We start from the raw sequence: 13374 nt of genomic DNA, 5'->3' as shown, positions 1-13374 counted from the left end.
CTCGGCCCCGGACTGTGTCCACTCTAATCCTCACCCGCCTTCCGCCTCCTCCCCCCGCCTTCTCTCTATTTTACTCATCTGGGAAACATCCAAGGAGTCGTCCATCTAAGTTTAACAGAGTAATGACTTTTAAATAAAAATATGGTAGAAATGGGTACTTATCGAAATGGAATGCTTTCAGACTCATGCATTTAAAGAAGATATAAATTTTAGGGCAGGCACTAAATTTTAACTGCAATCTTGGAGAACGCCTTTCCACTAATTCATGGAGAAAAATTAACAAAGTGAAAATTGCTTATCAGTGTTCTTTTGAAGTCATGATACGCAGCCTAATTCTATAGATCATCAGGCTGCTTCCAGGGAGATGGATTTATATTGATTGGGAGAGAGCCCCGTGGCCAAGGAAAACAGACACCCCTGTGCAGAGGAGACTCAGAGACCCATTAGGGACAGATCAGCCTGGGAGCAAGGCATTGCCATCTTTGGATCCAATTTCACCCCTCACGCCTGGGCTCTCTGACCAGGCTGATGTCAAAGACAGACTCAAACCTTTTCATACTTTTTAAGAATCTAGCTCAGGGGGAAAAGAAAGATCTGGCAAATTTAAGCACAGCTTTTGGGAGAAGGGCTGGGCTTGTGGCTAAAACAGAGCAGGCAGACAGCAGGAAGGGAAGGAATTGAAGGGCAAAGGAGGGGCCAGCCATTTACATCTCCTCTTGGGCTGCCCCCCCTCCATCCCCTGTGGTGGCCCCGCCCTCAGACCTTCAGACTCACCCCCATGTGACAAGAAGATGTTCCACAGATGACAGCCAGCCGTGACGTCACTGGCTGTCCCTCACAGGCAAGGCCATGCCCTCTCACATCTGCTCCAATCACTCCTGCGAGAAAGCAAAATAAAACAAAACCCTCTTTAAAAAAAACGAGAAAAGAAAGCCAAGAACAAGCATACAACACTCCTTTTTATAACTAAATGTTAAGAAAGCATTCCTGTGTAAGCCAGTCTCAAATGGAAACCAACAGAACATACTTGCCTGCCACCGAGAAGCTAGGAAGCACATTATGTCTATGCTCGATTCTGGTCAATGTATAGTATCTAACATTGTAGTAATAATAGTAGCTGTAATTAGAATAATAAAAGGTGAAGCTATTGGCGATTTTGTGCCCAGGAAATACCAGGGCACCATGCTGCATATTCACATGGACGATCTCATTTAATATTAACCCTGTCTCAAGTTCGTATTAGTAATGCCACACACATTGATGGAGAAACGGAGGTACGAAGAGGTTGAGTGACATGACCAAGGTCACACTGCTAGTAAAGGGCAGAGCTGAATGGATCTGATTTAGCACAACACATTTCAATCTCAAAGAAGGCACTTGAGCTGTTTGATGATTTCAATCTTTTTGGTCTCTCTAGGTCCCCATTCTTACTATTACTCATCAGAGAACTCTCAGTGTAAAGGGTAGGGTGACTGACAGCGAATTTCTGTTAAAAGAATGTGAGATAACGGAGACTTTCTCATAAACGGTATAAGCTCAGGCTTCTTCTCCAGACTGTTATTTGTTGATACCTCCCAGATAAATGAAGTTATAAATGTGATGGCAGAGCTAAGAAGACTATTTAGATGCACATGGAACATTCTCGAGAACAGATCACATACTGGAACACAAATCAGCCCTCATCAAGTATAAAAAGATCGAGATCAGACCACAACACTATGAAACTCGAAATCATCCACAAGAAAGATTTGGAAATACCATGAATACTTGCAATTAAAGAACACTCTACTAAAGAATGAGTGGGTTAAACAAGAAATTAAAGAGGAAATTAAAAACTACACAGAAGCCAATGAAAATGAAAACATGACAGACCAAAACCTCTGGGATACAGCAAAGGTGGTCATAAGAGGGAAGGACATAGCAATCCAGGCCTTCCTAAAGAAGGAAAAAAGTTCTCAAATATACAAACTAACTTACACCTAAAAAAGCTGGGAAAAGAACAGCAGATGAAGGCCAAAACCAGCAGAAGAAGGGAAATAATAAAGATTAGAGCAGAAATCAATGATATCGGATTAAAAAAAAAAAAAAAAAACAGACCAATGAAACCAGGAGGTGGTTCTCTGAAAGAATTAACAAAATTGATAACCCCCTAGCCAGACTGATCAAAAAGAAAAGGGAAAGGACTCAAATAAATAAAATCACGAATGAAAGAGGAAAGTATACAACCAACACCACAGATACACAATTATAAGAGAAGATAATGAGTAATTACATGCCAACAAACTGGGCAAACTGGAAGAAATGGACAAATTCCTACAAATACATAAACTATCAAAACTGAAACAGGAAGAAATAGAAAATTTGAACAGACCCGTAACCAGTAAAGAAATTGAATCAGTAATCAAAAATCTCCTAACAAACAAGAGTCCAAGGCCAGATGGCTTTCTAGGGGAATTCTACCAAACATTTAAAGAAGATGGAACACCTATTCTTTTGAAGCTGTTGCAAAAAATAGAAATGGATGGAAAACTTCCAAATTCATTCTGCAGGGCCAGCATTACCTCGATTCTAAAACCAAAGACCCCACTAAAAAGGAGAACTAAAGACCAATTTCCCTGATGAACATGGATGCAAAAATTCTCAACAAGATACTAACAAACTGGATCCAACAATACATTAAAACGATTATTCAACACGATCAAGTGGGATTTATACCTGCGATATAGGGCTGGTTCAATATCCACAGATCAATCAATGTGATACATCACATTAATAAAAGAAAGAATAAGAACCACACGATTCTCTCAATAGATGCAGAGAAAGCATTTGACAAAATACAGCACCCTTTCTTGATAAAAAACCCTCAAGAAAGTAGGGATGAAAGGATCACACCTCAAGATCATAGAAGCCACATATGAAAGACCCACCGCTAATATTACCCTCAGTGGGAAAAAACTGAGAGAGTTCCCCCTAAGGTCAGGAACATAACAAGGATGTCCATTCTCACACAGTATTGGAAGTCCTAGCCTCAGCAATCAGACAACACAAAGAAATAAAAGGCATCCAAATCAGCAAGGAGGAAGTCGAACTTTCACTCTTCATAGATGACATGATACTCTATGTGGAAAACCCAAAAGACTCCACCAAAAAACTGCTAGAACTCATACATGTATTAAGCAAAGTCATAGGGTATAAAATAAATGTACAGAAATTGGTTGCATCTCTATAATAACCCAAATATTTGTATGGAACCAGAAATGACCCCAAATAGCAAAAGCAATCTTGAAAAAGAAAACCAAAGCAGGAGGCATCACAATCTCGGACTTCAAACTATACTACAAAGCTGTAATCATCGAGACAGTATGGTATTGGCACAAAAACAGACACTCAGATCAATGGAACAGAACAGAGAACCCAGAAATGGACCCACAAACAATATGGCCAACTAGTCTTTGACAAAGCAGGAAAGAATATGCAATTGAAAACAGTCTCTTCAACAAATGGTGCTGAGAAAATTGGACAGCAACATGCAGAAGAATGAACCTGGACCACTTTCTTACACCGTACACAAAAATAAACTCAAAATGGATGAAAGACCTAACAGTAAAACAGGAAGCCATCAAAATCGTAGAGGAGAAAACAGGCAACAAACCCTTTGATGTTGGCCACAACTTCTTACTCCACGTGTCTCCAGAGGCAAGAGAAACAAAAGCAAAACTGAACTATTGGGACTTTGTCAAAATAAAAAGCTTCTGCACAACAAAGGAAACAATCAGCGAAACTAAAAGGCAACCGACAGAATGGGAGAAGATATTTGCAAATGACATATCAAATAAAGGGTTAGTATCCAAAATCTATTTATTAAGAACTTATCAAACTCAACACCCAAAAAGTAAATAATCCAGTGAAGAAATGGGTAAAATACATGAATAGACACTTTTCCAAAGAAGACACCCAGATGGCTAACAGACACATAAAAAGATGCTCAACATCACTCATCATCAGAAAAATACAAATCAAAACCACAATGAGATACCACCTCACACCTGTCAAAATGGCTAAAATTAACAATACAAGACACAACAGATGTTGGCGAGGATGCAGAGAAAAAGAACCCTTATGCACTGCTGGTGGGAAAGCAAACTGGTGGAACCACTCTGGAAAACAGTATGGAGATTGCTCAAAAAATTAAAAATAGAACTAGTCTTCAACCCAGGAATTGCACTACTAGGTATTTATCCAAAGAATATAGGAGTGTTGTTTCAAAGGGGCACATGCACCCCAAGTTTTAGAGATGCACTATCGACAATAGCCAAAGTATGGAAAGAGCTGAAATGTCCATCAACAGATGAATGGATCGAGAAGCTATGGTATGTATGTACGTATGTACACACACACACACACACACACACACACACACACACACACTGGAATATTACTCAGCAATCAAAAAGAACGAAATCTTGCCATTTGCAACAATGTGCATGGAGCTAGAATGTATTATGCTAAGCGAAAATAGAGAAAGACAAGTATCATATGATTTCACTCATATGTGGAATTTGATACAAAACAGATGAGCATAAGGAAAGGGAAGCAAAAAAATATATAAAAACAGACAGGGAGACAAACCGTAAGAGACTTTTAAATACAGAGAACAAACTGAGGGTTGCTGGAGGGGTGTTGGGTGGGGGGATGGGCTACATGCGGGAGGGGCATTAGGGAAGACACTGGGTGGGATGAGCAGTGGGTATTACACTTAAGTGATGAATCACTAAATTCTATTCCTGAAATCATTATTACACCATACGCTGACTAGCTTTGATTTAAATGAAAAAAAAAAAAAAAAAAGAATATAATTGCAACGAATGTATTCTTTATCAGTGAGACTTTGAAGACTTTAAGCCTCGTTGTTCCTTTCTCTGCCTCTCAGTCTCTTGTGACAGTAGCAGAGAGTTAGGGCAAGCAAACTAAACATTCCTTTATATGCTATTATGAAGGTAAATATCAACTAAAGAGTTAAAGTGAATTCAGCCTCTTGGCCTTTATGTAGATAAAGTGATTTTTGGTAAATGTACTTATGGCCAATGACCCAGAGCTTACACAACTGTCCAGATGAGCTGAATTAATGCTAACAATGTTGTGGCAGTTGCTTCCTTAGGTTGCCTTTGTATCCTCAAAATTTAGAGTTTTCATAACAGACCACAAAATGGACTGTCAAAGCTATGATCTAAATTGTACCTCTGTTTTGTACTGAAAGATTGCCTGGTAGATACAATTAAATGACTTTTTCTCTCTTTTTTTAAAACGTTTTTAAAATGTTTAATTACTTTTGAGAGAGAGAGACAGAGCACAAGCCAGGGAGGGGCAGAGAGAGAAGGAAACACAGAATCTGAAGCAGGTTCCAGACTCTGAGCTGTCAGCACAGAGCCCAACGTGGGGCTTGAATTCATGAACTATGAGATTATGACCTAAGCCGAAGTCAGAAGCTTAAAAGACTGAGCCACCCAGGTGCCCTTTTTCTCCCTTAAAAAAAAAAAAAAGACTATTTAGACCCTAGAATTACACATCATTTATTAAAATGGCCAACAAGCATCTTCTTCTTCTTCTTCAAAAAAGTTTATTTATTTATTTTGAGGTGCGGGGGGTTGTGAGTGGTGGAGGGGCCGGGAGAGAGGGAGAGAGAAAGAATCCCAAGCAGGCTCCCTGCTGCCAGCACGGAGCCCAGCTCAGGGCCCAAACTCACAAATCTCAAGATCATGACCTGAGCAGAAACCAAGAGTCTGATGCTTAATGGACTGACCACCCAGGCGCCCCTCCAGCAAGTATCTCCTATGCACAACGCTATATAGCAGGTGTCGTGAGGGGGAAGCTGCAAACATTCCTCAGGACAATACAGGCAGGACGTAGCGCACGCTGAGGCAGGGCCGAGCCTGGGCTCCCGCTGACCTCCCCAGCTCCATGCAGTGCCAGCCTCGCCCCCCACTCTCAACTCTCTTTCCCACTTCAAGACCTCTGCACTTGTTCCTCCCTTACCTCAGATGCCATTCCCCTACTTCTTGGCCAGGCTAACTCCTGTCCATTCCTCACTCCAATGTTACTTCCTCAGGCGGCTTCCCTGGTCCTCCAGGGAAGATGGAGTCCCTGTTTAATATTCAAACCCATTCTTGAACATCCCTGGCACATAAGACACTGGTGGTTTTAAAAACCCTCCACTGCCTGCCTCTTCTATAATAAAAGCTTCTGGAAACTGGCCTGCCTCATCCACATGCTTAGCAGTGGAGCCTCCACAGAGTCGCTAGTGCAGAGCAGGAGGCCAAAGTACCAATTTGTGGGGGTGCAGGGATAAAGACGATAACTCCCTGTCCTCGGGGGTACTCACAGTGTGGTGGGATGGACACAGCCCTAAACGGAGCACTTCAATGCAGGGGGTCAGGACAGACAGGGCGTGGGGACCACAAGGACAGCTGAGCTCCCAGGCAGGGGTTCAGGGAGGTTTCCCCAGGAAGTGGGTCTACGCTGCTGCATTCTGCAGGAATCGGCCAGGGGAAAGGCGGGGTTGGGGGCGCCTCCTCGGACCACAAATCCCCAGTTATTAAAGGTGTTGGCTGCTCAGGCAAGCAGGCCTTTCCAGAAAGCAGGATCTAGAGGGCCACTGACAGGCCCTTACATTCCAACAACTTTCTAGGTTTTTCCAAGGCTTTTTCCAAATTCTACCTTCCCAAGCACAACAACTTGAAAACCTCAGCCATTGTTCATCAGAGGCCCATCAGCAGGGGGGAGTAAGACTCTTTCGAACTTTCCGTGGTGGTTATCACAGCAGTGAGGTCTCAGCAATCAGGCAACTGAGGTCCGAGACTGAGCCTGTAAGACTTCCTACTGGCTTTCATCAAGTCCTCTGCTCTGCTCAGTACCGTGGGTGCCTGCAGACTGCGGTTCCCAGACTCCAAGTGAGCCAAGGTCGGCTGGGAGATCTGAGGGCTGCAGGAAGCGGAGAGCCAAAGCATGTCTCCTCCTGCATGATGACTTCAGCCCTGCTGACAGGGCCGCATGGCTCTAACATCTGCTGGTGTCTGCCACCCTTGGACTCTGGTAACCTGTTTCCTTTGTCCCTCTAGCCTAAAGGGGTAGTAGCAGCTTCTATTTCGCTGATTTCCAGCTTGCTTTATGGGGATATAGCCCTTCTTGGCCCCTTCATGATCTGGGTCACCTTTTTTATGTGTACTAAATTCTATTTGTTAAATACTTAGAGCACTTTACATTTTTCTGGGTGGACCCTGAGTGACAGAGCTCCCCATCCAGGGCACAAAGGCTTTTGCACAGGCAGAAACCCTAGATATGAGCTAGTATGAATTGAGCTTGTTTTACACACGCTCTCCCCATGCATGTCTCATGTTATTCTTCCAACTGTTATCAACCTCATTTCAGAGATGAGGAAATGGAAGCTTACAAATGAGGAGAGTAACTTAACCAACTTCACAAAGCTCACAAGAAGCAGGGCTGGGCTTCATATCCAGGTAGTCTGATTTCAAACTGCTGGTTCTTGGGTTTTTTCTCCAAGGTAAAAACCCAATAATTAGTGGCTGATATGTACTTATCTGTATATCTCAAAATATTGATGTCTTAAAGATGCTGATGCTGAGATCCCTGACAGAAGAGAGCGTAGCCACTGCTGGTCCACAGTGTTATAAATAAGTTCAAGGAATTTCTGATGATGACCTATATTTACTGGCTCCACATACATAAAGCACAGGCGAAGCATATCTCACAGGGTTTCAAATAGCAAAATGGGGGAAAAAAGAAGTCTGTGACAAATATTTCTTTGTTTCTTCTCCAGTAGATTCATTGTTGATATTCTAGGCTTGGACTCTGAGAACTAGGGTGTCGTATAGGAGAGGAGTGGAATTTGGAGACAGGAAGACCTGTTATAAAATGAAGAAAATGGCAATGTCATATGGTTGCTCTGATACTGAGCAGATGTTTAAAAATAAAAGTTTGGTTAATGGTAGCTATGTCTCCATCACCACTACCACAGTGACCCCAGCACCAGCTCATCATCAGCATCAACATCATCTGAATTATTTCCCAAGAGATAGTGGTCTCCTTTCGTGCCTTTCCAGCAAACATATAAGACATCTAAGATCGGCAGAGTACTGGGCTAAGCTCTTTAAATGTTATCTCATTTAATTTCCACAACATCCATAAAGCATACATATTCTTTTCCCCCTTCAACATATGCAGAAGGAAAGGATCAGAGAGTTCAAGTAACAGGCCCAAGGTGATACAGATAGAAGGAGGAAGGTCAGGATTTGACCTTGTCCTGCCCGATTCCAAAGCCCATGTTCTTTCTCTACTCCTCCAATTTTTGATGTCAGACTGTCATATAAAGGAAATACCTTTCTAAGTGTTGGCACACCATGGAACATTGGTAAGAGCCATGGGTTTAGAGTCAGAAAATCTGAGTTTTAGCCATATATTCTGCCATAGTACATCATAGTTTGAACTGTTCCATCACATTCACAACGGAAGACATGGATCATAAATGGAGATCCTTTCTCAGCCATTCTCAGTACACAATACACACGGTGCTTCTTCAAACAACCAAGTCAAGTTTCCCCTTTCCTGGCAACAGGAAGGCAGAAAAATGCATCCCCAAATCCTACATTCTCAAGCTCCGAGATGTGGATAACCTCAGGTCAGGCGTGTCTAACATGGGTAAGAGGCAGGTCATGTCCAATTTCTCTCAGGAGAGGCCCTCTAACCCTGCCTCACGTCCACCCTATTCAGTAGCAGTGCGTAGCTGATGCCCGCTGTGAGGCCACATGAATCCAAGAGCTGACATATCTCATTCTTCCTTTGGCCACATAGAGCTTGGAGGGGCCTTCCCTGAGAAAAGAGGCCCAAAGCAGGGAAAGCAACAAAGGGCAGAAGGAGATTTCTCTTTCTGAATAAATACATTTCACAATCCAAAGAGGACTCACAGGCTGCACTCGTACATCAGGAAACAATTCACGAGACACGATTTTGACAAGCACAGCCCTCAACACTGCTGGGGCCCTTCATATGACGATCAAGTATCAGCTTCTTTAAAGCAGAAAGTTTAAAGGGCAAAATGAGCAGCTGAAGAAATCAGCACACACACACACACACACACACACACACACACACACACACACACACAAAGTGAGACATTCAATCGTATTTTCCCTGAAAGTTGCATAACGCTCAGCGGTGGTAGTTGCTCAATAAACTTTTGAATGAAAAAAATAATCAGAAAAACAAGCTTGCTGAGTCAATGAATCAACGCAAGTCTTATTTAATGATTCCTACTCCTCCACATACACAGACCACAGTACCTATCAGGATTATGTTTTAGAACAAAATTAAGAAGAAAAAATTAAAACCTCCTGTACAACTCTCCTGTTTAGCCTATGTGCTGTCTCTCTCCCTCTCCCCTATCTACCAACCATCCATCATTCCTTCCATCCATCTTTAAAATATCTACAATATTCATGTAAAAGAAAAAAGAAATGGCAAATGTTACAATTAAGAGTAAGTTATCCTGTAATTTATCAAGCCACACTGCTTTGAACACTTTAGAGGATTATATGGAAGAAAAGCATCTCAAGTTCTAGCATTTGTGTTAGAATTATCTCATACTTGACAGCTATATAAAGTACTTTATAACTTGCAAAGCATCCTCAAACACTGTACCCTTCATTTAGCTTTTAGAAAATCCTGCGATATGTTATTTTTTCTCCAGATCAGAGTCGAAGAAACTGAATTTCAGAGACGTGAAGTCACTTAGTCAAGTTTATTTAGCTACTGAGAGGCAGAGCTACAGCTCACACTAAGGTTTTTTAGCCTCCCGGTCTGCAGTTTTTTTCCTCATGTTTGAAAATAAAAGATCTGCTACAGATGTGTTGGCATCTTGAAAAAGATTCTCTTGAAATAACAGCCTCAGACACCTTCTCCAAAGAGAAAAAGAATGAAAAGGGTTTTGAGCATTACCTAAGACTGTATCATCTTTAGATTACAGACTTGTCCAGTTAGAGGCATGAATGGAGTGACAAATTCCATCAAATGTGTGGTTCTACCAAGCTTAGTTGTTCCTAAGAGGTTGATAGGATCCCTGGGGAGGAGGCTCTCTAGAAACCACCAGCCTCACGTATGCAAAACCTGTACCAATAACTGTCAGCTCCTGGAAGGGCAGGAACCATATCGAAGACATTTGCTCTGCAGGGGACTAAACACTAGTCTATATGCAAGCAAGCACTGAATTCTATTCTTCTGACTAATACTCATTCATGTTATATAGAGTACAACCCATGGGGTTGGCATTACAGTGTTGTGTTTCAAGGCATGAACTCGTTCATCATGTGACCTTAATCACATTTCTAATCTTTATGCTTCGGTTTCCCCATCTATATAATATGAATAACGGTATCCTCTTCTAGGATTGTTACAAGGATTAGATGTGTTAACGTATGCAAAGTGCTGTCCAATAGAGGGAACACTTGGAGATGATGGAAATGTTCTGTATCTGCACGGTCCCCTAGAGTAGTCACCAGGCCCGTGTAGCAATTGAAAATGTGGATAGCACAACTGAGGGACTGACTTCTCTATTTTATTCAACTTTAATTATTTTAAGTAGCCACATGTGGCTAGTGGATACTGTACTAGACAGTGCAGGTCAAAGCATGCCCAGCACTCTATGACTGGCTTGGTGTTTTTATTATTGTAGTTATTTTGTCCTCAGACTGAGAGCCTTGACTCCTCACTTATATGCCCTTGGGCAAATGCCTCATCTTTAGAACCTCAATTTCAGTATCTGAAGATTCTGGAACAACAACACTTACCTTACAAAACTGCTGTGGGAATAAGGTGAGATGCACGTGGAACATACCAGCACTCAACAAATAAGAGCTATGAAATCCAGGACCTATAGAAGTGCTTGGCGCAAGTTTAACAGTCTTTCCACTTTACTCCTGAATGTGTCTTACTCATTCATACCATTGATCAATTGCTCATGCTGTTCTCTGGTTTAGAACATTCTTTCTATAATATGCTCCACTCCCAACAATCTACCTGGGGAACATGGGCTTCATTTTACATTTTTAAAATGTTTTCTTTTAGATGTTTTTGAGAGAGAGAGAGAGAGAGAGAGAGAGAGAGAGAGCGAGCATGGTAGGGGCAGAGAGAGAGGAAAGCACAGAATCTGAAGCGGTCTCCAGGCTCTGAGCTGTCAGCACAGAGCCTGATGCCGGGCTCAAACCCAGGAACCAGGAGATCATGACCTGAGCTGAAGTCAGATGCTTAACCAACTGAACCACCTAGGCGCCCCAAAGGGCTACATTCTGAAGATTCAACTCTTTCATCAGAAGCCTTCTCTGGTCACACCTTTCCCCATCCCTCCAGGAACTCTAGCCAGGGAGAATCAACAGATCCTCTTTCATTACACCCCACTCCCTGACACTGTCCAGATTCTATCTGTGTATCTATAATTTCTTTGTGTGCACAGCTGTCTTCCTCTACTAGACTATGAGAAGACTGAGGGCAAGGCAGGCCTTGACACTGCAGTGGCTCCGTAATTTTTGTTGCTGTTGTTGTTCAATACATGAATGAATGGATGTGGCCTAAGATGGATACTTGTAAAGCATAAGGGGTTTTCTAGATAAAAGGAACAAATGTAATCATGCAAAAAATGCTCTGTGTCTTAAATATGATAATGATGAAAAATACTGAAGAGTTTTGAGCGACAGCTCATGGGTAATAGTGAAATTATTACTGGAGCCTCACAACATACCTCCTTTAGAAGAGTCAAAATCACTGGTAAAGAGGAAAAGCCCTGAGATCCTTATACTTACTGAAAGATAGCTTTGTGCCTCACATTTTGCAAAATTGTTGTATTAAACTCTTACAATGATCTTGAGAGGTAGTTATTACTGCACTGTTTTACTAACAGGGAAAATGAAACCAAGGTTATCAAGTAATTTGTGCAAGGTCCCTCACTGCGAGAGAGAGAGAGAGAGAGAGAGAGAGAGAGAGAGAAAGAGAGAGAGAGAGTGAGTGAGTCGGGGAGAGGGTATCACATGCAAATCTACCCAACTCTAAATCCTATGGCGTCTACAAAAAAACAAGTTCCTTTCTTTTCAACTATGAGCAGGAATGCGAAGTATTCACACTCGGCATAGCTGAACTCAGATCCCTTTCAGGATTTATTGTTATAATGCCACTGCAGCAGTCCAAAGGGTTCATCTCAAGCCCAACACATGAAGGGGAGTGAAACAGCTGAAAAGATTTCTGTGATCCTAGTGTTTGATGAAACATCACCTTGGCTTTGAAAGAAATGTGGTTTAGAATTCAGCCAATCTAAATCCTGAAATAGACTTATCTTTAAAAAAACAAGACAAACAAACAAACAAACAAAAAACCAAAAGCCCTATGTGGTAAGTCTACAGCCCTATGTGTGTAAGTTTACACACCTGGACAGAGCCATCGTCCCCCTGCCCCCACACCACACCCGCCACAGAACCAGAAAGATAATATGGAAGATGGGGACAGACTTTCACTGATATTTGAAATGAGATGGGGACAGACTTTCACTAGATATTTGAACTAGTCAGGGCAGAATGGTTAAGAACAAGGGCTCTAGAAATGGACTCCCTGATTTAAAGTCTGACAAGCTGGTCACATCACTTCACCTTCCTGTGTGTCAGTTCCCTCATCTATAAAACTGGAAAAATTATCATGTCTAACTCATAAAAGCTATTGTGACAATTAAGGGAGAAGAACAGTGCCTGGAACACAGTTTACTCGGTATCTTTGCCATTGTTGTGACTAATGACAACTCTCGATCTTTGGTGCTAATAGCAGGGCTTGGCGGGAGAGGGCAGGCACACGTGCTCAGCGTGCTGCGTGCTTTGTCTGAGTTGTTTGGGTTTATTTGGATTGACTGAACCTTTTTTTTTCCCCCCTTTCTGTCCTTGAGTACACTCCTGGTGACACAATAATGGGGGGCCCAGGGGAATAAGGAAGATAAAGTACCAGATAGCCGCAACAATCCCAGCTAACATTTTGAACATGGTTGAGAATAAACCAAAAGCTGTTTTTATCTCTAAAAGCCACAATAACGTGTAGCACTATTCATACTGCAATTCAACGTGGCGATGGCATTTATCATTTCTGTCTAAACGCTGCACTCTTCCCTGACTTGCACCAATCGGGAACCAATACAAGAGCCCAGAGAACAAAGAACTGACCTTCAGATAACTGGGTCCCCCTTCCCTGTTCCTCCCTTCCAGCCAGAAAGATCAAATCTCGAAGGTAGACTAGTATGTAATAGCTTGGAAATCTGAGCCTTACAGAGAGCTAGCA

General features: G+C 42.1%; 1 protein-coding gene across 17 annotated transcripts in view; it reads right to left on the bottom strand.

Annotated features, from left to right (window-relative positions):
- The window catches only part of FGGY (FGGY carbohydrate kinase domain containing), a 418575-nt gene that overhangs the window by 181300 nt on the left and 223901 nt on the right, over positions 1-13374 (bottom strand). For all 17 annotated transcript variants that reach the window (XM_011284961.3, XM_045035922.1, XM_045035926.1 and 14 more), the window contains one exon: positions 775-878. In XM_011284961.3, the coding sequence (XP_011283263.1) occupies positions 775-878 (104 nt within the window). The remainder of the gene's footprint in view (positions 1-774; positions 879-13374) is intronic.

The sequence above is a fragment of the Felis catus genome, chromosome C1, assembly GCF_018350175.1.
Source record: "Felis catus isolate Fca126 chromosome C1, F.catus_Fca126_mat1.0, whole genome shotgun sequence".
Classification (NCBI taxonomy): Eukaryota; Metazoa; Chordata; class Mammalia; order Carnivora; family Felidae; genus Felis; species Felis catus.
The sequence above is the reverse complement of the archived record's forward strand: the minus strand, read 5'-3'. Positions and strand labels throughout refer to the sequence as shown.